The sequence below is a fragment of the Schistocerca serialis genome, chromosome 4 (assembly GCF_023864345.2).
Source record: "Schistocerca serialis cubense isolate TAMUIC-IGC-003099 chromosome 4, iqSchSeri2.2, whole genome shotgun sequence".
In the NCBI taxonomy this organism is placed as follows: Eukaryota; Metazoa; Arthropoda; class Insecta; order Orthoptera; family Acrididae; genus Schistocerca; species Schistocerca serialis.
In genome coordinates, this window is record NC_064641.1 from 704,024,559 (window position 1) to 704,051,697 (window position 27,139).

A 27,139-nucleotide genomic window follows, 5' to 3' on the forward strand; every position below is an offset into this window, starting at 1 on the left:
CACCCTTCTCTCCAGACTAGCCCACAAAGGCTCAACAGTATAGAGATCTGCTGGCTGGTGGAGACAGGAAAATTCATCCTAGTATTCGCAATACCAGTACTAGACGATGCGAGCTGTCTGAACAGGGGCTCTGTCGTCTTGGAACACAGCATCACCATTGAGGAACAAACACTGAGCTATGGGACGGATCTGATCATCCAAAATGGTCACACAATCCTTCGCAGTAATGCGACGTCGCAGAATACCCATGGAATACCACGATATGGCTGCCAATATCATCACAGAGCCCCCGCCTTGTTTCCCTCTTTCGAGACAGACTTGGCCAGAAGCTGGAAACAGTAGGTAATAACTCAAGCGACCAAAAGACATCCTTCCATTGCTCGATATTCCACGTTCTATAGCTTCGGGCCCGCGTTTTTTCTGCTATGGGGATATGCATCACTGATGAGTGGTTTTGAAATTGCAGCTCCGTGCTTATAGAGAGCTCTCTTCGTGTTGTTTTGGCTCCGACAGGTTTCGCCAATGCTACATTCAAAGCCGGCCGCTGTGGCCGAGCGGTTCTAGGCGCGTCAGTCTGGAATCGCGCTGCTGCTACGGTTTCAGGTTCGAATCCTGCCCCGGGCATGAATGTGTGTGATGTCCTTAGATTAGTTAGGTTTAAGTAGTTCTAAGTCTAGGGTACTGATGGCTTCAGATGTCAAGTCCCATAGTACTTAGAGCCATTTCAGCTACATTCAGTTGCGCAGTGACTTATGCAGATGCCATTCCCTTATTTATCGCCACAATCCTCCACAACGGCCGTCTGTTACGATCACTTAACACACGCTTTCGTCCACGTTGTGACTTTGTCGATGATGTTTTCCGCTTTCCTTGTATGTGATATAAATCTTCCATACGATGCCTCTTGAAACACCAAACACTTCTACTCTCTTGTCACGGAAGCACCACCATACGAGCCTCAACAATTTGCCCCCGTACGAATTCGCTTTACTACGACATAATGCACTTACAACACAGAACGCTGTTCCGACCACGACTGACACGTGAAACGTATCGATGACATTGCGCAGGTGCCGTTCATGAGCATATTACAACAGCGCCACTAATAAGCTTGGCTAGCATCTGCATTTATGAAACTTCATGGCAGATTAAAACTGTGTGCCGGACCGAGACTCGAACTCGTGACCTTTGCCTTTCGCGGTGAGTCGTGCTTGGGTAGCTCAGTTGGCAGAGCACTTTCCCGCGAAAGGCAACGGTCCCGAGTTCGAGTCTCGGTCCGGCACACAGTTTTAATCTCCCAGGAAGTTTCATATCAGCGCACACTTCGCTGCAGAGTGAAAATCTCATTCTATAAACATCTGCATTTACGTTCAAGCATGCACTTTTCACATGATTGTCATATTTTTGTCCAACCCCTGTAATTCAACGTGCGGAGGACGCAATATTTCTCAGCCAACGGTCATGATAAGTTCCATATTCGTAATTCTTTCGAAGAACGAATGTAGGTAACCTGAGCTTTTCTGTAATTCTGTGGCTGCAAGTGGTGGTTTCCTGAAAAGCAAATAACTACACAATACGACTGTTGTCCCTGCGACGGAGGCAGGTTCCCAGGAGACTCCCATGTATAAGGAACACACGAGCCCCGCAGTCGCCTGTTAGTGTTTGGAAAACATAAACTGTTTAGATATTGCCAAGGTCAGGAGCGCCTGACGCTTACTCTGCGAAGACTGCGGAATCACGAACGTCAAACATATGTGTCGGAGTTTCCTGTATGTACACAGTCGTTTACGAGCCTGTACCTCCGAGATTTCGCGGCTATAGGTTTCAAAGCTTCGCTGAACGACACGTAATATAAAGTAACTGTGGAACGTGTACCCTTATGGTGGAACGCAGTTGGGTTGGGTTGTTTGGGGGCGGAGACCAGACAGCGAGGTCATCGGTCCTATCGGATTAGGGAAGGACGGGGAAGGAAGTCGGTCGTGCCCCTTCAAAGGAACCATCCCGGCGTTTGCCTGGAACTATTTAGGGAAATCACGGAAAACCGTCGTCCTCCCGAATGCGAGTCCAATGTGCTAACCACTGCGCCATCTCGCTCGGTGGTAGAGTTGGTACCACATTGAAATTGAGACCACACATTCAAACATAAAAACCCAATTTCGTAAGTTAATTGACTGCAATCCACCGAGCGAGGTGGCGCAATGCCTAGCACACTGGACTCGCATTCGGGAAGACGACTTTTCTATCCCGCGTCTGGCCATCATGATTTATATTTTCCGTGATTCTCTAAATCACTTCAGACAAATGCCGGGATGGTTCCTTTGAAAGGAATCCGATGGGATGGATGACCTCGCTGTTTCGCTCCCCTCCCCCAAATCAATCAATCAACCAACCAAATGTACGGCCCACGCTTGTCTTGCACTTTCGGACTGTAGTGTTGCTTTATTCTGTACTTTGAAAGAGTTTATTTACAAATAGATGATGATTGATGACGAACTTAATGCATTTGGAACAAATGCTGTAGATATTATGCTATCTGCGTGACACTGTCATTATCTGATACAGCGGTGGAAGATAGTTGGCGTTATCACCACTGTTATTACATAACTCTTTTTGGCTGCTTTAATTTGCTGTACATTCTTTAGCACAGGTTTGTGCGTTTGTGGCTTGATTTCGCAGACTACTCCTAATATCACTTCTCGCGTACTGCTTTCGGTGTGTCAAACCTGGATTGGTATTGATTGTCTTTTTTTTGATTTGTCATAATATGCAGAAAAGTCTGCTCGAAGGTGTTGGGTTTACAAAGAAGTTGCTTGAAAGTATATTCCGCGGCCGTTCACTGTAATGCAGCTGTACTTTTTTCTCGAAGCTTTTGTGTAATTAGTTTTTGAATTCATTGCTCGTAATAGGAATGATTCGCTATCGGCGAATAGGCAATAGATCCGCATATGCTAAAAAATAAAAAAAATAGTAAAACTGCAAGAGTACCAGAAAGTTAACTCGACTGTGTACTCTTACGACGGGAATTGCCATATTCCAGTCGGCGAATTGATAGTGAGTACTACAGCTATTCATCGTCTTGCGAGGAACACCGACAAAAAGAAATTAATCGTTGCATAATACTGCCATAATACTCACCCCTCGCAATACCTGGGGCGGGGGTTGTATTATGTGCCCAACTTTTGAAAATATTGTAATCTAGTAAGTTACCTTATATTTTAAAATTCTGAAAAAAGCACTGTCTTTAATAAAGTCTTCTACCAGATCCCAAAAGTTTAAATGTAAGTTTCTCCAGTGAATATCAGGTTCAGGACCTTAATACATATCAATATCTCTTCAAAAAGTATGTTGTGAGTGACAGTCAACAACAACTGACAAAATTTTCATTTTTAAAGTTTCTTAGTGGGTGTAAAGTGACCACCCATTGGTAGTACACGTTATTGGGTGTTGATTATTTTCATTTTCAGGACACTTCTGACATATCTGTACGTTTTTAAAAAGAATTTTTTTTAACAACAGTTAATAGATTTTATATTTTTTCAGTTTTTTTAGTGTGGGCATGAAGTACCCCCTCCCTTCCTCCTCCCCCCGCCCCCCCCCCCTCCATGATACTGCGCGTTACGCAAAATGAGTCCACAGCAGCATGGCAGATATTTCGTTAGAATTGAAAAAAATGTTTGCCGAGTGAGATGGCGCAGTGGTGAAGAGAAGACACTGTGTGAGCAGTCGAGAAGAGGGCAATTCAAATCCCCGTGCCGACGCAGATTTAGGTTTTCCGTAGTTTCCCTTAGTCCACGGTGACGATTACCGGCATAGCTCCTTTGAAAAGGAGACACCTAGTTCCCTGTTAAGCCTTTTCTAGTGTCTAACGTCCTCGTCTTCGGTTCAAAGACTGTCGGCGAACGAAAGTGGCGTCTAATAATTTACGCAAACTATACACGCTCAATGAACTGAATGAATGATGGATTTATATTTAAGACGAACCAACCTTACTATCACTCTCCCAATAGTGTTGTAGGTTCTCCTTTCGTTTCCACAAGTCATTGCAGATGAGCTTAAATTTTTTGTCCCTGAGCTAGTCATAAGTCTTCAGTGTTGGTTGAATTTTTATATATATATATATACTTAAATGTGATTTGCAGAGTATCCATATAGATGTAGATCTTAAAAGACGGAAGAAATGTTTCGACAACAAAGTTATTGTCTTTATGTTCTTTCGGTTTGTCACTAGTCAGTGCTTGGGTGTCTTTCGTGAATGAAGAATTAATTTGTTAGAGCTTCACAAGGAGAGTTACTGTTGCATCTCTTCTATAACAAATGAAAGAACCGTTTTATCGATTTTCCTTTCAGTTTCCGTCTTTTATTTCGATAAATACAACTTCTAAACAGTGAGTGACATCTTTCATCACACTTATTTCGTTGAAAATTGTCGGTTACTAGTTGTTTTCGACAGACCGCCAACTGCTTCGTGAGAACAGGATAAAGAGTTTGTAATCAGAAATCAAAATAGCCTTTTACAGTTGTTCCTCCATATGTTGTCACGTAAATGACAAAATGGCTCTGAGCACTATGCGACTTAACTTCTGAGGTCATCAGTCGCCTAGAACTTAGAACTAATTAAACCTAACGACTGCACACACACATCCATGCCCGAGGCAGGATTCGAACCTGCGATCGTAGCGGTCGCTCGGCTCCAGAGTGCAGCGCCTAGAACCGCACGGCCATTCCGGCCGGCCGTAAATGACAAAAACTGCGCGTACAGCGTTAGTGAAAATGAATACACTATATTTTTAATTTCCTTTCAACATTACGTTGCTCTTATATTGTAGATATTAGTTTGAAACGCCGACTCATACTTAACCTTCGCTGGAACAACAACGTCTATTCTTACTCTTATTTGACCTAATTGTGCTAGTTCTCTTACTCTGTCTTAGCTTTAGACCAAGGTGCCCAACAGAGTCAGCTTACCTGGGCCACACTGGAAGAACACGAGTATTTTAGGGCTGCACATGGTGTACTTATCACTAATAATAATCTGTGAGCAAGAAAAGTCTGACTTCTGCTGACTTGTAATGGTCACACCTACGATGAAAAGGTTCTTTATCACAATCGAACAGAAATAACACATAATTTCTTTATGTTTGCATAAATTAATTTCATTATACGTCTCTAACTCTTTAATTTCTCAGTTGCAACTGAAGTAACGGTAAGATAACAGGTCGGTCTGGCTGGTTATAAGAACGAGACTGCTGGCTCAAGTTGCACGGGCGATTTATTTTATTTATTTATTTTTATTTTTTTCCTTCAGCTCGTGTGCCGCATTGATACTTGCTTTAGGCCGCGTGTTGGACCCCTTCTGCTTCAGACGGTGTTCGAAGCGTCGAAAAGGGGTGCGGAATTTAATTTACCCATAAGACGGAACAATCTTGCCATATGGCGCGGCAGACAGATTAGAGATTGAACAGAGTTGCCTACGTTATCACAATGTCTGCTCACTAACAATGGAACGCAAACACATCCTACCCCAATGTCACGAAAATTCTGGTATAAAAGTCTTCTCTCTGACTATAACTGAATCCCGCTATGCACGGAGCGACGATGCCCCAAAAAAATGGCAACGTGAGATGCTGAGGGAGGCCGTCTATCTTTAACCCAGAGTTGTAGAAGAGCTGGAGCACGGGTTCTTAACGCCAGGTTCTCAGCGCTAAAAACTGTCTGCGTTATGTTAATCATTTACTTTTTCTTATAGACTACTTCCGTTTAGAAAATAATTTAATGTTCTGATCAAATCGTTTCTGGTTATCATCTGAGAAACAGCGTTTCAACAGTTTTACTGCTCATCTTCAGATACTGCACTTCGCATCAATGTGGAGTTGCGGCACGGCTGATAACCGGATGTAATATCACCACTTTAATTCGACAGAAATCCTGTGTTCTCGGTTTTATTTTAAAGAATATCCAATATTCATCTCTGAGCGTAAAGCGCTAACCGTGTGGAATCTTCTCTTCCGTGTTACAAGAAAGGCTTTAGATCTCGTGGACTGATACGCCTTCCACCAATCACTTAAATAATTGCACCCTCTGTAAACTTAATGATCGTTGCAACAGTTAAAGGTTGTTTCTATTTTAATGATTGTAAGAAAGATAGTTACACGAGTCTAAAGTTTAACTTTAGGGTTACATTAGGTAAGTGATGTTATCTGTATATCCTTGCAATTTATTTTTATGAACGATGCCTCAGTGTAGTTGCATGTTCCCAGAATGAGAATTTCACTCTGCAGCGGAGTGTGCGCTGATATGAAACTTCCTGGCAGATTAAAACTGTGTGCCCGACCGAGACTCGAACTCGGGACCTTTGCCTTTCGCGGGCAAGTGCTCTACCAACTGAGCTACCGAAGCACGACTCACGCCCGGTACTCACAGCTTTACTTCTGCCAGTACCTCGTCTCCTACCTTCCAAACTTTACAGAAGCTCTCCTGCGAACCTTGCAGAACTACCGGGCGTGAGTCGTGCTTCGGTAGCTCAGTTGGTAGAGCACTTGCCCGCGAAAGGCAAAGGTCCCGAGTTCGAGTCTCGGTCGGGCACACAGTTTTAATCTGCCAGGAAGTTTCATATCAGCGCACACTCCGCTGCAGAGTGAAAGTCTCATTCTGGAAACATCCCCCAGGCTGTGGCTAAGCCATGTCTCCGCAATATCCTTTCTTTCAGGAGTGCTAGTTCTGCAAGGTTCGCAGGAGAGCTTCTGTAAAGTTTGGAAGGTAGGAGACGAGGTACTGGCAGAAGTAAAGCTGTGAGTGCCGGGCGTGAGTCGTGCTTCGGTAGCTCAGTTGGTAGAGCACTTGCCCGCGAAAGGCAAAGGTCCCGAGTTCGAGTCTCGGTCGGGCACACAGTTTTAATCTGCCAGGAAGTTTCATAGTTGCATGTTAGTTGATTATCGAACACTCCATTGACACTGTTGAATTGTGCATTACCTGAATGAATGGCGCTTTTGATACCTTGGTGATAGATCGTCTGGCGGCTGTAGTCATTTGCTAAAACTACTGGAATCCGATCCACACTCATTGCACGCATGTCCGAAAGAACTTTGCATCGTACTTGTGAAGAAAACAGGCACTGAAATATCGTATTTATCCGCCGTCATTGGGCATGCGACTTTCAAGTAAAATGACTCGCCTGTAAGGGAATGTAGTTAATGAATGTACGAGTGCAGATTGTAGACACATGGTTGACGACGTATGGAAATTTGGGTCTGGCCGTGATTCGTACTCGGATACCTAATGGTAAGGCTACCGCTCGCGATTAGCGGGAAATCTGGGTTCGAGTCCCTGCCCAGCACAAATTTTCATTGTCATTCCAATATAGCTGGTGGTTGTCCACAATGGCAAATGTGAATACATATCACGATACTTTATTAGTCTGTTAATGAACGGGTGGTATGCTATAGATTTGTTTCGACATGAATATGTTCGCAAGTATTTCGCGCCTAATACTCAATTATGCTTTGTTTGCCACAGAAAACAGAAAATTCGTTCGGGATGGTAACAGGGACCCAAATGTCTGTTCCAATACGGCGATAGTGAAGAACGTCGGTAATTAAATTTTTTCTTTCGCGAACTTCGCATACTGTGGTGCAAGGTACTACAGTGTGTACTCGCAGAAAGCGTACAACGTAGAATTGATGAATGTCTCTGGTTCAGGGAGCGAAAGTCGTGATTAATATACGTACTTAGATTTAACCAGAACCGTGACCTATTGCAGCTGATAAATTACTTTAAATCCTAGTGTTTACGTGACGAGAAACTGAAGCGTTAGGCTTCTGAAGACATGCTACTCCTTACTTTGTAGAACGTCCCTTCGTTAATGCAATTATTTTCCACATCCTGAAAACTATATAGGGTTTATTTAAAATATGCGAGTATATGAGCACTCATTGTTGTGAATCGTTAGTGTGATTTAAGAGATTTCTCGCTGAATTGTCACAGTTCGAATTTTTAAAAGTGTTTTACGTGTATTACGACGTAGTAGTATTCCATTGGTTGTGTTTTTGTTCTGTGGAATCTCACCTGCGCTCACAAGCGAATATCTTTCCTACTTTAAGCCGATGATTCCGTTGTTGCCACATGGATCACAGCCATTTCAACTGTCATAATTCCCTACCACAACAAGATACATTTGTTTTTGTTCCTGTGTTATCTGAACGGGTAGGAGCGCCAGAAATCAGTTCGAGAGGAGCGGTTATGATAATACCCAGCCATCCAGACGTTTCTGATAAGGTGAATATCCAATCTTTTGGGAAGGCCACTATAGATTTATTGGTTCATCCTCATCCAGTCGGAGCTAGTGCTCAGTCTTTAAGGATTTAGTTGCCTATGGGACGTTTAATCTCAATCTTGATTCCTTGTTTCTTGTAACTCACCAGGCAAAATACCAGTCATTCGCTTAAAAGAGGACACCAAGTGCTTTGGAACGTAGTAGATGGTGTAAAACTGGTACCATCCAGTCATGTGGCATTACACCGCTGATACAAGATGCGGCTCTTAAATCCGAACAAATGGAACTTTTAAAAAAAGCAGATTTGTTAAAAAAATACTAATGAAAATGAAGATCTTTTTACATGTAAATAATGGTATCTTTCAAGCGTAACGTTGCTAGATGTAACCCACTGCATCCGCAATGACCAACTCAAACTCTTTAAAACAGCGCTGTCCATATTCACGAATACTGTTTCGATAGCGGTGCGTAGAGATGCGATATTAAATTCCTTTGACCAGAACACGCCTACGTTATCCGAGAGACGGTTTTGGACTAAATGGCTGGTATGAGGGCCTCCTCTGCCATCAGACTCATTTTTCGCTCGTTAACATTCAATACTGACTACAGTTTCCTTAGCGATTGCCCTAGGTCCTGCGAAATCAGCGCCTGAGTCTTTTCGACAACTGCCGCAGTTCGTGACATGCGATGCGTCTCCTCGAATGAGCTTTTTTCGCCGGTTTAGCGGAACCTTCCTCAGACTTCTCCGAAGCATTATTATTGGCCACAATATCGTAAACAGGTGATCTCGGGTACCCAAAGAATCGAATTATTTCAGAGGGCGAACGCCCAGCGCGAAGACTTTCGATAATCGCGGTTCTCAGTTGTACTCCGCATTCGTCCGTAACGTCTCGGCCATTTTGAGGTTCTGACTGTTTACTAGATGCCTATGGCTTTCAAGAAAGCCGATTGCGACCTCCGGCGGAACTAAGATATGGTGCGAAATTCAAATTGAAATTTGTCCAGATTTAAGCGCCGCACCCTGTGTATGTTAAGACACACAGAGTGAGTCAGCTACCCCTACCAATGGGTTTTATGCAGCCCACAACGCCTTCAAATACCAAGCACGAGATTTTCATACTCCCTCGCTCACTACGCGTAAACTATTAGTCCTACAGAAAAAACCATGACCTTTTTGTAGGAGATTTAATGCACTTAAATTTTTTACTGGGATACATTTTGCTAGAGGCCGTAGTTTACGAACTGTTAACGTAGAAAAGTGACCCTCACATGCGTTTTTCATCAGTAACTCTGAAACCGACGCCTCCAGCGAAAACGTATCACAGTACAAAAAGTAACTAAATTTCGTACAAAAATGTCCAGTTAATTTTTTTTGTGTAGAACTAATAGCTTGCATGTAGTGAGTGAGTGAGAAAATATGAAAATTTGATAAGTGATGTTTAAAGGCGTTGTGGGTTGCATAAAACATATCGGTAAGGGCAGGTGAATCCTTGTATTGTGGTCCGCTGTAATCATTTAGTGCTCCCAACATTACTTAGATTCCATTGTCTCATTCTCACTGTTCCAGGAATCCAAGTAATGTTGCTACATAGTGCTATGTAGTGGACTACGATATCAGAATGTAGACAGTGTGATGTGTGGAGGTTTGGGATGGTCTGGGGAGCGTGGACGGAAAGCCAAAGTGGTTAAAGAGAGACCTCGCAATTAGCCGTAAATCCGGGTTCGAATCCTGGTCCGGCCCAAATTCCCATATGTCACTGTTGGGTAGTAGATCAGAACTAGTACGCTGATGTCAACGACTTCACAGTCAAGGAATTAATTTCGAAGTAATTTCGTACATAATAGATCGTCAATAGTGTCCGTTCCTTCAGAAATAATAATAATAATAATAATAATAATAATAATAATAAAGGCCCGGGAAAAGAATAGGCCTCCGGTATGTTCTGCCAGTCGTAAAAGGTGACGAAAAGAACAAACCACTAATAGGGCTAACCCCCCTTTTAGTGTGATTAGTTGGTTCAGAACAGAACTAAAGAAGCCTCGGACAAGCGCCGTCATGGTCGGGGACGACGCTTGAACCCTATGCCCGCCCACAATGGTAACGACACTGCTAGCCAACTGGAAAATGATTCAAATCCAAATAGAAGTGTCCTGCAACCACCCTAGAAAGAAAACAAAGACAGAGGATGAGATGGTCAGATGAAGTTAATCGACACCTCATGTTCTGTTATTACCAAGCAACAAACCTAGGAACCAACACAACTGGATACAGATCAAAAGTATACGCAACATTTATTACCAGATACCCAGAATTAAAATTTTTAACAGAACAACGACTAGCTGATCAGATCCGTGTAATAATTAAAAATAACAAGATACCCCAGTCAGAATTAGAAAACATCAAACAACAAGTACAACAAATACTGGAACAAAATAATGTGCAATTAGAAGAAGAAAACACAGTAATGGACTCAAACATCCCAGAGCAAACAAACAAAGAACAACACGCATCAATTAAACAGTCAGAGGAAAACGAAATCTTAAGACAGCCACCAGAACGAGCACAAGTAGAACACGAAGTGACACACATTTCAGCTGACATATATAGAATACAAAGACACAAATACAGACGTTAGACCATTCTTGCAAAGACCGCCAAATAACCCATAAGTCGAAACAACAATAAAAACTATCAACACAATCATACACAACAAAATAAATGAAAACACAACTATGTAAGAGTTACAACTACTGGTTTATATCGGAGCACTCACTACACTAAATATACACACTAGGCAGAGATCAGAACCAACCAACACACAGAAGAAACCCACAAAACCAGCATGGCAACACAGGCTACAGATCAGAATAGAAAAACTGAGAAAAGACATCGGACAGCTAACACAATTTATAAGAAATGAAATGTCAGAAAAAAAACGAAAAAGGTTAGGTAAAATCTCACAACAAGAAGTGATAGAGCAATTAGATGAAAAGAAGCAGAAATTACAAGCATTGGCCAAACGACTTAGAAGATACAAAAAAAGTGAAAATAGAAGGAAACAAAACCAAACATTCAACGCAAACCAAAAGCAATTTTACCAGACAATAGATAACACACACATTAAAATAGACAATCCACCGAACATAACAGACATGGAACACTTCTGGAGCAACATATGGTCAAACCTGGTACAACATAACAGGCATGCACGGTGGATACAAGCAGAAACAGATACATAGAAGATGATACCACAAATGCCTGAAGTGATAATTTTACAATATGAAGTCACCCAAGCAATAGTGATAATTTTGCAATATGAAGTCACCCAAGCAATTAATTCTACTCACAATTGGAAAGCCCCTGGAAAAGATGAAATAGCAAATTTCTGGCTAAAGAAATTCACCTCAACACATTCACATCTAACTAAATTATTTAACAGTTACATTGCAGACCCATACACATTCCCTGATACACTTACACATGGAATAACTTATCTGAAAACTAAAGATCAAGCAGACACAGCAAACCCAGCTAAATATCGCCCCATAACATGCCTACCAACATTATACAAAATATTAACTTCAGTCATTACACAGAAATTAATGACACATACAACACAGAACAAAATTATAAATGAAGAACAAAAAGGGTGTTGCAAAGGAGCACGAGGATGTAAAGAGCAACTGATAATAGATGCAGAGGTGACATATCAAGCTAAAACTAAACAAAGGTCGCTACACTACGCATACATTGATTACCAAAAAGCTTTTGATAGTGTACCCCACTCATGGTTACTACAAATATTGGAAATATACAAAGTAGATCCTAAATTGACACAGTTCCTAAACATAGTAATGAAAAATTGGAAAACCACACTTAATATCCAAACAAATTCAAATAATATCACATCACAGCCAATACAGATTAAGCGTGGAATATACCAAGGAGACTCATTAAGTCCTTTCTGGTTCTGCCTTGCTCTGAACCCACTATCCAACATGCTAATAATACAGATTATGGATACAATATTACTGGAACATACCCACACAAAATCACACATCTGCTATACATGGATGATCTAAAACTACTGGCAGCAACAAATCAACAACTCAACCAATTACTAAAGATAACAGAAGTATTCAGCAACGATATAAATATGGCTTTTGGAACAGACAAATGTAAGAAAAATAGCATAGTCTAGGGAAAACACACTAAACAAGAAGATTACATATTGGATAACCACAGCGACTGCATAGAAGCGATGGAAAAAACAGATGCCTATAAATATCTAGGATACAGACAAAAAATAGGAATAGATAATACAAATATTAAAGGAGAACTAAAAGAAAAATATAGACAAAGACTAACAAAAATACTGAAAACAGAATTGACAGCAAGAAACAAGACAAAAGCTATAAATACCTATGCTATACCAATATTGACCTACCCATTTGGAGTAGTGAAATGGAGTAACACAGACCTAGAAGCACTCAATACCCTTACATGATCACAATGCCACAAATATAGAATACATCACATACATTCAGCAACTGAAAGATTCACATTAAGCAGAAAGGAAGGAGGAAGGGGATTTATCGACATAAAAAACCTACATTATGGACAGGTAGACAATTTAAGAAAATTCTTTATAGAACGAGCAGAAACTAGCAAAATACACAACGCAGTCACTCATATAAATACGTCGGCTACACCACTGCAATTTCATAACCACTTCTACAACACTTTAGATCACATAACATCTACAGATACGAAGAAAGTAAATTGGAAAAAGAAAACACTACATGGCAAACACCCGTATCATCTAACACAGCCACACATCGATCAAGACGCATCCAACACATGGCTAAGAAAAGGCAATATATACAGTGAGACGGAAGGATTCATGATTGCAATACAGGATCAAACAATAAACACCAGATATTACAGCAAGCATATTATTAAAGATCCCAATACCACAACAGATAAATGCAGACTTTGCAAACAACAAATAGAAACAGTAGATCACATCATAAGCGGATGTACAATACTAGCAAATACAGAATACCCCAGAAGACATGACAATGTAGCAAATATAATACATCAACATGTTGCCTTACAACATAAACTTATAAAACAATATGTTCCCACATACAAGTATGCACCACAAAATGTACTGGAGAACGATGAATACAAATTATACTGGAACAGAACCATTATAACAGATAAAACAACACCACATAACAAACCTGACATCATACTCACCAATAAAAAAGAAGAAATTAACACAGCTAATCGAAATATCCATACCCAATACAACAAATATACAAAAGAAAACAGGAGAAAAAATTGAAAAATACATCCAACTGGCTGAGGAAGTCAAAGACATGTGGCATCAGGATAAAGTTGACATCATACCAATTATTCTATCAACTACAGGAGTCATACCACACAATATCCACCAGTACATCAATGCAATACAGCTACATCCAAACTTATATATACAACTACAGAAGTCTGTAATTATTGACACTTGTTCAATTACCCGAAAGTTCTTAAATGCAATGTAACATATACCATACAGTTAAAAGGAAGTGACGCTTGATCAAGGTCCGCTTCACCTTCCATTTTTAACCAGACATAACGTCTGAGACAAGAAAGAAATAATAATAATAATTCAGTGTCGTCCGTATAATGAAAAAGCTAATATCGTTCAATTTGGAAGCCCACTGTTGATTCCCTTGTTCATTCTCGTCCAGTCGGAGCTCGAAGTCAGGATTTTGTGGGCTATGTGACATTAAACCCTAACCCCGCTTCCTTCTCGTCATTATCTAATCGTGTGGCTAACTGCTAACAGCCTGCCGTAAGGAAGCCTTTCTGGCTGACGTCACATGCGCGGCCTACGTGTTAAATGCCTCAACTGTAACGGTATCCTGTATGCAACATGAGTGCTTGTGGCGTTACTGTTGTTGGCGTTGATAGAAGAAAATGTTATCTCCTGATTTATTTTCTACTTTACAGAAAAGTCTAAATTATCGTGCGTCGTTAATCATATTTACTGATTCAAATTTCAATTTTCCTGCCGGTAACGTGATCGATATTGCACAGACCTGCTTTTGATCTGTAAGCGCATTTTCGTCACCTGTTGCATAATCGACGAAACAGTGATTAAGAAATCGTAGTGACAGATAAGTCTTTCCTAGCGAGCCATGAATATTCCTATCAATAAGGACACGTATGTTCTGTGTTATTCTTTGTCGCAAGAAAACATGGCTAGTGACGCTGTAAAGTAACGAGATAACACTTACTTCAGGATATTATGATACCTCAGGATCAAACATACTTTGCATGTAGATTATTTTTTATTTTATTCTTGGCATTCTGCCTCTGCAGGACCCGAGCTTTTAACACCACCCACCCAGAATGAATCTTAACATTGTTCCCCTCTAACCAGATACACTCACGCACATACACGGCAAAACAAAAGTGATCAGTCTCCCAGCCAACAATGTTGTGCGACCCATGATTTTTCTGTCTAATAAATGCATGGTGGCATCCCATGATTTATGTCAGCAGTGTATTCGTAAACTGCTTTGTTGTTGTTCGGCGCAGCGTTCAAAGATCTTTTAAGTGTGCAGTGCCTTAAGGTCTGCATTTGTGCTAAAATTTGTGTTTTCCATCACTGGTGTGTGTGATTATGGCAGACTTTCTTTTGATGTGGCGTATTGGAATTCGTTTATATCTTTCTGGAATACAGTGTTAACGTTGCGGCCAGGTGGTCCTATGTGTTAGCTTGACTGTCAAAATCCATAATGATAGAAGTGAAATCTCTGTGAGCTACGCAAGTTAGATTTTCCTTCGTTTTAATTTACCCTTAAAAACATACGCCATAATGGAAGAAAATTTTATTCTATAAGCTTCTCAACTATTCTTGTAATAGAAGTTCTTCTCTTTGTTCGAGTTTGTGGCTGGCTTAAAAGCTTTCGCCACAGACTGGGTCTTATAAGCATCAATATCCTTGCTGCAGGAATTGTTTAATCAAACTTCAGTGCCTATGTTATAACAACGCTTTTATCTGTAAATATGGAGAATTCTCCAGAAAACTGGTTTCCGCTGGCCCTAGAGTAAGTAAATTGTTCCAAAGCCATATATTGCATGACTTTGTTTTCGTTTTTTATCATCTTGTAAATATTGAGAAATTGGGTCTTTTGTAGTATAATATAAAATTCAAATGGAACAGGCAGATCATAATTCCTCAGCTTTCCTTTCATGAGTGTCGATACTCCAGACATGGATTTGTAATTATTAGTCATATATTATAGTAGAGTTTAGACGCATAATTCAGTCTATTTGATTCTGACATGCTACATAACTGTGACATAATATTGGTAGTTGTCTGTAAACTCTTTTACCAATATATTCCTTCGCCCCTTTTGTTCTGTAAGGAGTCTCTATTGTAATATTGGGATGAATTGTGATTTTCATGCCTGAGGAATTTAGTTTTCTTGTCTTTCTGTTATTATTGTATTCTGTATTTACACTGTGATCGTTCCCTCATCACAAAAGGACACTTTTCATATGTAATTTGTTGGTGCGCGATAGCCTTGAGATAAAAACAGGAGACCTTGACAGACACGTTATCTCTGCTGTAGTACACTGTGTCTGCCGCATGAGGTACGACACCTTTTTGATGGGCATATCGCGACCGCGTTATCAGGATATGTGACCAACCGGAGTCCTGTTAAGATAAGCGCCTGTTGGATGGTTCCCAGACTGAAGCAAGCAGTACGGCTGCGGCTTGTTCCACTCACGTCTGAATTATTAACCTCTCAGTCTCTAAAGTGGTACACGTACAAGTGGATAAGCATTACACCACGGCTGGCATTTGATGCACTGGGCTAATGAATTAGAAACGAAGTAATCAGAAGCTCTCACAAATTTGCCAAGGAATGCCCATCTACAGTACTGATGTTCTACATTTACAGCAGTACCCCGCAGCTCCCCTCCCCCCTGCTCCCCATCCCCCCTCGTCTGTATATTGATTACTCTTCTAGGGTCAACTGCCAATCCACGCACCAAACATTGACCTCTGCAAGTCTTCCTGCATTTCGCTACAATTCACTAACGTTGAAGCTGTTTTACATACAAAGTTTATCTGCAAAGAGCCTCATCGGACTTCAAACGTTATCCACGAGGCCATTAATATACCGGGTGATCAAAAACTCAGTATAAATTTGAAAACTTAATAAACCATGGAATAATGTAGATAGAGAGGTAAAAATTGACATACATGCTTGGAATGACATGGGGTTTTATTGGGACCACCCCATATTGCTAGACGAGTGAAAGATCTCTTGCGCGCGTCGTTTGGTGGTGATCGTGTGCTCAGCCACCACTTTCTTCATGCTTGACCTCCCAGGTCCCCAGACCTCAGTCCGTGCGATTATTGACTTAGGGGTTACCTGAGGTCGCAAGTGTATCGTGATCGATCGACATCTCTAGGGATGCTGAAAGACAACATCCGACGCCAATGCCTCACCATAACTCCGGACATGCTTTACAGTGCTGTTCACAACATTATTCCACGACTACAGCTATTGTTGAGGAATGATGGTGGACATATTGAGCATTTCCTGTAAAGAACATAATCTTGGCTTTGTCTTACTTTGTTATGCTAATTATTGCTATTCTGATCAGATGAAGCGCCATCTGTCGGACATTTTTCGAACTTTTGTATTTTTTTTTGGTTCTAATAAAACCCCATGTCATTCCAAGCATGTGTGTCAATTTGTACCTCTATATATACATTATTCCGTGATTTATTCAGTTTTCAAATTTATACTGACTTTTCGATCACCCTGTACTTACAACGCCCTGACAAAAAGTCATGAAAAGATAGCTCGAGTCGCAGGTATACTTACGCTGACGAGGTGCTTTCCCTCGTTGTGTGTAGGAGACCACAAGGTATTTGGAACTCAAATAGCTTTTTAAGCAATTCTTTTGTTGTTATATTGTTTCTACATCGTATGCATTGCTATGTGGCCAGTCTGCATATAGATCGGCAGTCGATCCTAGGACTTTTTGACAGCTCTCGCTTCTTTCCCCTCGGCTAATGATGTCTCAATGTGTCAAATGGCGAGTTACACCATAATTCGGAGTTCATGTTAAACTGTAGGTTCCCCTAAAACTGGCTCGGAGGAAGGAAGGGCATGACACCTTCTATAGGACCATGAACCTAAAGCACTGCAGTATTCAAACTAACCTTCGGTCTGGTAACATCTTTACTTACTGACTTCACTGCTCGGTTCACGGCCCGTATGAGACACGATGAGACCTCCAGTCTCAGACATTCAACACTTGTCGGTTCATGGTCTCTTACAGATTTGCTGCGAGTTTGCGATAACATTGTAGTTAATTATCTGGTGAAGTATTCGGAGGTACACTATGTGATCGAAAGTATTCGGACACCTGGCTGAAAATGACTTCAAAGTTCGCGGCGTCCTCCATCGGTAATGCTGGAATTCAGTATAGTGTTGGCCCACCATTAGCCTTGATGACAGCTTCCACTCTTGCAGGTATACGTTCAATCAGGTGCTGGAAGGTTTCTTGGGGAATGGCAGTCCATTCTTCACGGAGTGCTGTACTGAGGAGAGCTATCGATGTCGGTCGGTGAGGCCTGGCACGGTGTTCAAAACATCCCAAAAGTGTTCTATAGGATTCAGGTCAGGGCTCTGTGCAGGCAGTCCATTACAGGGATGTTATTGTGTAACCACTCCGCCACAGGCCGTGGATTATGAACAGGTACTCGATCGTGTTGAAAGATGCAAGCGCCATCCCCGAATTGCTCTTCAACAGTGGGAAGCAAGAAGGTGCTTAAAACATCAATGTAGGCCTGTGCTGTGATAGTGCCACCCAAAACAACAAGGGGTGCAAGCTCACTCCATGAAAAGACGACCACACCATAACATCACTGCCTCCGAATTTTACTGTTGGCACTACACACGCAGGCACGTACGTTCAGGACGGAGTTCTCTAGTTTTATTTTAGCTTTGGTAAGTTGGCTAGTCAACGACTTATAATATTACATCGAACAGACAGCTAATCTTTCAACAAACTAGGCACAATAATTTTTAAACAAAATATTATTAGCTGTAGTAACTGCCGTATGGGAAACGAACATAGGCTTCAAATATACACGGCGTAGCAAAAAGGCACCTCGAGAGTTTTAGTACTGAGTCTTCACGTAAAGAGGAAGATATCTTATAGGGACATGGATCCGAAAACGCTTTATTTGCGTGTTAGATCTCGTAGTCCACCAATCGCGGGAAACATAGGAGCACAATGTACGAGCATAGCACCCGACACACTTTCTTAGATGAAATATTAAAAATTCCCTCCACTAATACTGGTACATGCATCAACGTGCAATAATGCAATTCGTGTCACTGTCACTGCGACAGACAGCCTCCAGAACTCCGTCTCGCAGTCTGTCTCCGCACGGTCAGGGTCTTCTGTCTTGGAGGGTATTCCACTCCCACTGAAGCAATTAACACTGGCCCGCCAAGCACCGCCGCGCAAGCTACTACTGGCAGACCTCCGTCCAGCTTAGTCGCGTATTACGCTGGAACATATTAACATCACTTTTATAAAAGCCCTTTTGTAAATATCTGACAGTATTAGATGGGTACTTTCGTAAAAGATATTGTTGTTATAAAAATATTTGATGAAGTTGGAGCATGGTCCTATCTTGTCTCTAAAAAGTAGCCATTACATATATGGTGCTTCTAAGAGCAGATGAAATACTACTACTTTTGCTTCTGTTTCTAGAACGACATCAAGATTTACCGTACTCTGCAGACCATTGTGAACTGCGTGGCAGAGGAAGCTTTCCGTAGTACTGTGTGTTAGTTCGTCTATGTTCTCTGCAAACACTATGAAGTACATCACAGAGGTTTCCCTCCACTGGTACCATTTATTAGGACTTTATTCCATTCCATTCACCTATGGAGCGCTGGAAAAATGATTGCCTAAAACGATGACGCTCTCCCGAGGGTTAAGCAAAACTGTGACCGTTCGTGCTGCCCTTTCCTAATACTCCTGTTTGATATGGATTTCACACACCTGGTGGATCGCACTAATATTTTGCATGCAATCTCCTTTCTAGACTGTACTTTCCCAGTATCCGTAGTGTGAACCGAAGCCAGCCCACTTGCTATACCCATAACTGATTCTATGTGATCGTCCCATTTCACATCGCCACAGATTGTTACATCCCTGACCATTTAGCAATATGGAGAGAATGAAACGCTGCATTATCCAAACAATGCGGATAAGAAAGCCGCTACAAACGGTTAAAAGCATATAAGAAACTAGCTGCATCGATCAGCGGCGTTTAAGCAGGTACTGGTCCGCGAAGTTAGGAATAACTGAAATGGCTGAATGCATCTATATGTGACAAATAACAAGAGTTTCTTTTATGGATAGGTTTATAGACGGTGTAAAATTCTTGAAAGAAGTCTTTTTCTGCGTAGGCTGTGCTTTTATTTGAAATAAAATTTCATCTATCGCTTAAAGTCTTACCGTAACAGTGAGACGGTCTTTAGCAGAAATGTTGTTGTTGTTATGGTCTTCAGTCCTGAGACTGGTTTGATGCAGCTCTCCACGCTACTCTATCCTGCGCAAGCTTCTTCATCTCCCAATACCTACTGCAACCTACATCCTTCTGAATCTGCTTAGTGTATTCATCTCTTGGTCTCGCTCTACGATTTTTACCCTCCTAGTATTTCTTAAATGGGTATCTCCTTTGCAGTTATGATGGGCTCTTTCATTGGCTCAAAGCGAAATGTTTGCTCGTCCATCCTGAAATGATTTCTGTAGCTCTGTAACGTCCTCGCATTGTAGTATAATATCCACGATATATCACCCACAATCGTTTCCGTTTCTCTTCCCATTCAAAAAAATTTGCTCGCCGCTTATATTACATGCTGGTGGACAGATGATTAACTGTTAGCTATCCACTCTCGAAAACCTAGGATGACGAAAAATTTTCCAATATTGTATTGACTCTATTATATACTTTGGTCAGAGAGGTTGTAGAAAATCATTGACAGATATTTTCGCCTGTGTTACCTTATAGATATGGATCTATTGTTATGTTGTCGTATCTTATTCTGTTGTATTGGCACCATTTCGTGTATTGTGCAAACGGGACATATTTTGGAAAATTTGTGTCTGAATCTCCGTGCTATATTCCATACGATGACCGGTGCCAAGGCAATGTTCTGCAATAGCAGATTTGCTCGACTGGCGTATGCGCCTGTGATGCTTATGCTTAATGCATTGGTCCTCGACGGTCTTAATGGTCTGACCAACGTATGGCATGCCACGACTGCAAGGAGTTAGGTACGCAAATAAAGTTCCTCTTCCGAAGACCCTAAAAGAGCACTGATATAAGATGGTGGTCGAAAAACAAATCTTACAATAAATTTTCGCAGAATACGACAAATTATGTTGGTAGGCCATCGACTTACGTGCCACCTCGTTATTTTCATCACTCACCTGATAACGTGCGTGTTAACAGTGTGAACACCCGTCGAAATATTGGCGGTTGCCGAAGACTTCACCTGTCTACCTTCCCGTAAGTTGTTTGAACGTGGTTCTGTTTTTATATGTGAACTGTCTGTTGATGCAAGAGTGGAATATATTGTGGAGAAAATTTCTCCACCTTCGTTTGTTGTCCTACATCAGGTCTTTTAGCTACAAAAACAGTTAAAAAGTTGCTATAGTAATGCACTAATGTGTTGGTTCCGGCATACGTAGTGGCTTACGTGGAACCGATTAAGTAGTTCACAGGTTTTTTCAACCTATTATCTCGCTGTAATTAGAACTTTGTAACAGTTTAGTCTACCTGTACTACGTGCACTGTTTTTACTGCGCACATATTCACACGAAATGTGATGGCCGATAAAGCGCTATAACTACTGCCAGTTTTACTTCAAAAGCTCTGTCCTTCGAATAATTATGGAATCTTGATTCCACGTTTTGTACTTAGGCAGTGATAATTGCTTAACTCAAATAAACTAGACGTTGAAAAGGATTTATGTGATGATAATGCTGAGCGAACGTTAAACTTTATTTATGAAGCGCTCAGACTCAGCGAATGCCACGTACTAGCAGAGTGATACAGATTGTCGATGGGGGGGCCCCGGCTTCTTGTGGTGAAGCGACCTTCTAAGTTACTGCCTTACATAATGTGACAGAGCTAGAGAACGTGTTCATTGTCGAATATGCAGCTTCTACATGCAGAATCTCTAGGTTATTTAAAAAATCATTGCGATGTGAGATCATCTGTTCACCTTAATGGTTCAAATGTGTCTGAGCACTATAGGGCTTAATATCTGAGGTCATCAGTCCCCTAGAACTTAGAACTACTTAAGCCTAACTAACCTAAAGACATCACACACAGCCGGCCGGGGTGGCCGAACGGTTCTAGGCGCTACAGTCTGAAACCGCGCGACCGCTACGGTCGCAGGTTCGAATCCTGCCTCGGGCATGGATGTGTGTGATGTCCTTAGGTTAGTTAGGTTTAAGTAGTTCTAAGTTCTAGGGGACTGATGACCTCATAAGTTAAGTCCCATAGTGCTCAGAGCCATTTGAACCATCACACACATCTATGCCCGAGGCAGGATTTGAACCTGCGCCCGTAGCGGTCACGCGGTTCCAGACTGAAGCGCGTCGAACCCCTCGGCCACACCGGCCGGCTGTTCACCTTAATGTCAAGAAGAAGGGATCAGCGGGTCTACTGGGTATGCGACAAAGCGTGCAATTACTAGAGAATTCATTTAGCGTAATGTATTAAATATATAATTCCAAAAACACTACGCATAAACGATTTCGAAGTATTTAGATAAGGCAAAAAGAAACACTTTGTTATGTGGCAAAAGGCACAGGTGCTCCGTTTCTCTGCTTGGGGTCCATGAAGGTTTTAATGCTAGCGATGTCAGACACGGTGGTCAAGCTCTAGGTAATGAATGTTGTTTTAGAGAAGCTGCTGTGCACCTATGGATTCCATTTTTTTGGGGGGAGGGGGGTGGGGGGGGGGGGCTGGGGAATGAAGCGTTTGGTGTACAAGACGCTGATACATCCCAGAAGAGCTGATTGCCCATTTGGCTGAAGCCGCAGCCATTATTCGTGAAGCGCCTGGTTGTTTTGAGCGTGATAAACAGTTATCAGTTCGCAGATGTCAGTTGTACATTAATGCAAACGGACGATATTTTCAGTAACATCTCTAATAGTGGGGGTGTGGCAGAGCGAATGACTGCAGAAGTTTACGTTCCACGTCTCGTGAAACAAAGTTCAGGCATTTCAGAATGCTTAGAGACGTGAAGTCTTTCTGTGGGTCGCGACAATGTTGTCTGTCTAGCTGAAGTGCAAATTTTTCTCCTTTACAATGAACTGGTCACTTGGTCGGCGTGGAGGAATTAGAGGATTGAGAGCAAGCCCTGGTTCAGGTTTCCCTATATCACTTTAGGCAAAAGTCGAAATATACATTATGAAAAGTTCACTGCCGCATTTTGTGGAGCTCGAGCTCCATCTGTAATTACCTTGTCTTGCTCAGTTTCGTTCAAGTGGGGCTCTCACTTCACACTTCAGAGTAAATCAGTCCCAAACCCCAGAGGGTCCATTTTCACTCCCTGACAAAGAAAGAAAAACACACGGAAGGGGAGAAGGAAACGAAATGAAACTTCACGAGCTGAGAAGATATGTGATGTTATTTCACTGATTACAAAGTCGAGCTACAGTTTGAAAGAACTTGGGTATATGAACCCACTTATCAGTATGATGTTGCAACATACTGGTCCGGATGCATGCTCTGATTCGGTTGGGAATGGTGTCATAAAGCCGTTGTATCCTCTCCTGAGGAAAAGTGGCCTATAGCTGTTGCAACTGGCCCTTGATATCCCGGATACGGGCACTGGGACAGAGCTGACGCCCGAGGAGGAGACTGATGTGCCGTCGACAAAGAGGTCGTTAGAGACGGAGCTGTGGTTACGGAAGAATGGAGAAGGAAAGCGGTCGTGCCCTTTCGAAGGCATTTGCCTTAAGCGATTTAGAGAAATCACGGAAAACATATCAGCCAGACGCGGATTTGGATCGTCGTCCTCTCGAATGCTAGTCCAGTTTGGTAGCCACTGCGCTACCCCGTTTGGTTTGACGCCCGAGCTGGTCTGGGAACAGATACACTACTGGCCACTAAAATTGCTGCACCACGAAGATGACGTGCTACAGACGCGAAATTTAACCGACAGGAAGACGATGCTGTGATATGCAAATGATTGGCTTTTGAGAGCATTCACACAAGGTTGGCGCCGGTGGCGACACCTACAACGTGCTGACATGAGGAAAATTTCCAACCGATTTCTCATACACAAACAACAGTTGACCGGCGTTGCCTGGTGAAACGTTGTTGTGATACCTCGTGTAAGGAGGAGAAATGCGTACCATCACGTTTCAGACTTTGTTAAAGGTCGGATTGTAGCCTATCGCGATTGCGCTTTATCGTATCGCGACATTGCTGCTCGCGTTGGTCGAGATCCAATGACTGTTAGCAGAATGTGGAATCAGTGGGTTCAAGAGGGTAATACAGAACGCCGTGCTGGATACCAACGGCCTCATATCACTAGCAGTCGAGATGACAGGCATCTTATCCGCTTGACTGTAACGGATCGTGCAGCCACGTCTCGATCCCTGAGTCAACAGATGGGGACATTTGCATGACAACAACCATCTGCACGAACAGTTCGACGACGTTTGCAGCAGCATGGGCTATCAGCTTGGAGACCATGGCTGCGGTTACCCTTGACGCTATATCACAGACAGGAGCGCCTGCGATGGTGTACTCAACGACGAACCTGGGTGCACGAACGGCAAAACGTCATTTTTTCGGATGAATCCAGGTTCTGTTTACGGCATCATGATGGTCTCATCCGTGTTTGGCGACATCGCGGTGAGCCCACATTGGAAGCGTGTATTCGTCATCGCCATACTGGCGTATCACCCGGCGTGATGGTATGGGGTGCCATTGGTTACACGTCTTGATCACCTCTTGTTCACATTGAAGGCACTTTGAACAATGGACGTTACATTTCAGATGTGTTGCGACCCGTGGCTCTACCCTTCATTCGATCCCTGCGAAACTGTACATTTCAGCAGGATAATCCTGTACAGGCCTTTCTGGATACAGAAAATGTTCGACTGCTGCCCTGGCCAGCACCTTCTCCAGATCTCTCACCAATTGAAAACGTCTGGTCAATGGTGACCGAGCAACTGGCTCGTCACAATACGCCAGTCACTACTCTTTGTGAACTGTGTGTCGTGTTGAAGCTGCATGGGCAGCTGTACCTGTACACGCCATCCAAGCTCTTTTTGACTCAATGACCAGGCGTTCAAGGCTGTTATTACGGCCCGAGGTGGTTGTTCTGGGTACTGATTTCTCAGGATCTATGCACCCAGATTGCGTGAAAATGTAATCACATGTCATTTCTAGTATAATATATTTGTCCAATGAATACACGTTCATCATCTGCATTTCTTCTTGGTGTAGCTAATTTTAATGACCAGTAGTGTATGTAAATCTTGCTAGTCACGGGAGTATCTCAACATCACGCAGACAGTTCATAGGGACACGTGCCATGTTACAGGAGCATTGTCCTGTCGAAAAATGGTAGTACCATACTGTTATATGCGAAGTATTACATGAGGATGAGGATGTCTGTGACGTACCACTGTACCATAAGGGTTCCTTCGATCACTACCAGACATGAGATGAAGTCATACGCAATGGCTCCCCACACTATGACGTCAGAAGTAACATCGGAGCACACCTCTGAAACATTGCAAGAATGAGACTTCTCACCGGGTCTCCACCATACCATTGATGAACATACGGGGTAGTGCAGAACCGCGATTCATCACTGAACACAGCGCGACGCCATTTATCAGCAGTAGATGCTTCCCAGCCAAGGCACCACTCCAACAACAGCCTTCTGTGTTGTGATATTAACGGCATCCTACGAATGGGAGGTAATTCACTAGTCCGGCTGCAGTTAGTGTCTGAACAATGATGCAATATGATACAGAATGTTGCAGGTAGCCCATTACTTGTTCACGGATAGCAGGCGCACATAGGAGGAGGTTGCTGTGTGCTTTGTGCACAGTACAACCATCCTGTTTTGTGATGGGCCAATGTGGTAAGCCGGAACCTGGACAACGAATATGCATGACCTTAAGTTTCCATACAGTCCAACATCGGGCCACAGTCACATCCGAATGTCCTAGAAATATGCGCATGGCACGATTCGAGCAGACGGTAAATTGAAAACCCACAATGACGCCCGTTTCAAATCCTGCCAGGTGTTGATAATGCTGTCTCAGAAGAGCATGCAGCATCTCCTTGTCCTACACAGTAATCATTCACCATATGGTACTGTTCTCCCCCCCCCCCCCCCAAATCCTGTATACCTTACCAGGCCTGGTAACACCACTGAACACGGTGTACCCTAGGGGCTGTTCTATCACAGAGAATTGCATCTGTAATCGTTTATATCCCCGTCGACGGTGTGTACGTGTACGAAGTTACATTGACGTCCGACCATGTATGCGTATGGGGTACTTCACATTTGTGCGAGGCGGTATATAAACTACATTTATTGGGTATGGGCATTTTAGAAGCGGCGTGTTTGTCCGACATGAAATATGGCTAATCCAAACAGTTTTAAGGGGCCACAGATTTTAACATAACCCCTATCCTATACCTGACACTCCCTCGTTGAGACTCTACACAACTGAATTTTATTGCTATTAAAGTGCTCTGTACTGAAAATTATCGACCTGTAAATAGTCTTTTACTTTATATAATCTAAGGATTGCTAACGTAAACTTTAATAGCCTTAACCAACGCTTTGGTATCCGGTGATGTCTAATGAGGTAATGCATATGCATTTTTTGTAATTGACAAAATTCTGTTTCACGTGCACGCTTACACAGTACTTTGATATGTAATTCAACTTGTTTTATTAATTGAGATTTCTCCTGTTGATCTTTATATTCCTCCTTCGTCTGTTTCAGTTGCTGTTCTTCTCGCCTTGATAGAGTCTGGAGTTATTCCCAGTGCGAAGACAGGGTATTACTGTGGTGACCCAAAAATTTCGTTCAAGTTCAGGGGCGACACCATAGGCATTACCACACTTCTTCTGGGAACATTCTTCTTGCCTCTCATCTTTGTAAGTAGCTTCACTGACGTATTAACGCAATTTTTTGTTTATTACTTGTCTTAATGGCCCGTAGGAGTTGCATTATGGACAATGGTTGGACTGTAGGTGGTACAACCGCAACGCACAGAAATAATCAGAAATTGGATCATCTATGTATTGCTTACAGAGTAGAATACTTAAAATTGCTCAGAGATGCAGGAAACTTACTCAGAAAACTGGCGAGAAAGAATACGCAGAGCTATGGAGGAATAACCCTGATACCTCTTGCAAAACTTGCAAAAGAGAACTGAATAGCAGTCATCCATAGATAAAGTACGAATTAAAACTAAAGATGTAAAGGAAGAAGGCATGACCTATACTATGCTATACTATACTGTACTGTACATGATGAACCGAGAACAATAAATCCACATTTTTGTTGTCGCCTATTTAAATGGCTGTCAAGTGGTTCGCGCTAGATGATAAACCTTGCGACGGCCAAACCCGAATCAAACCGGGAGAGAATGTCGAACAGAATTTTAAGGTACAATTAATTTATGATAAGAATGTGTCTTGACAGTTACTATCGTCTGTTACTATTACACATACAGAATTCAGAAG

The 27,139-nt window shown here is 42.2% G+C and overlaps 1 protein-coding gene across 1 annotated transcript in view; it reads left to right on the forward strand.

The window, feature by feature from the left end:
• Window positions 1-27,139, forward strand: part of LOC126474705 (phospholipid phosphatase 1-like) — a 782,821-nt gene that overhangs the window by 725,746 nt on the left and 29,936 nt on the right. Inside the window, exon 3 of the mRNA XM_050102182.1 lies at window positions 26,394-26,548. Coding sequence (XP_049958139.1) covers window positions 26,394-26,548 — 155 coding nt within the window. The remainder of the gene's footprint in view (window positions 1-26,393; window positions 26,549-27,139) is intronic.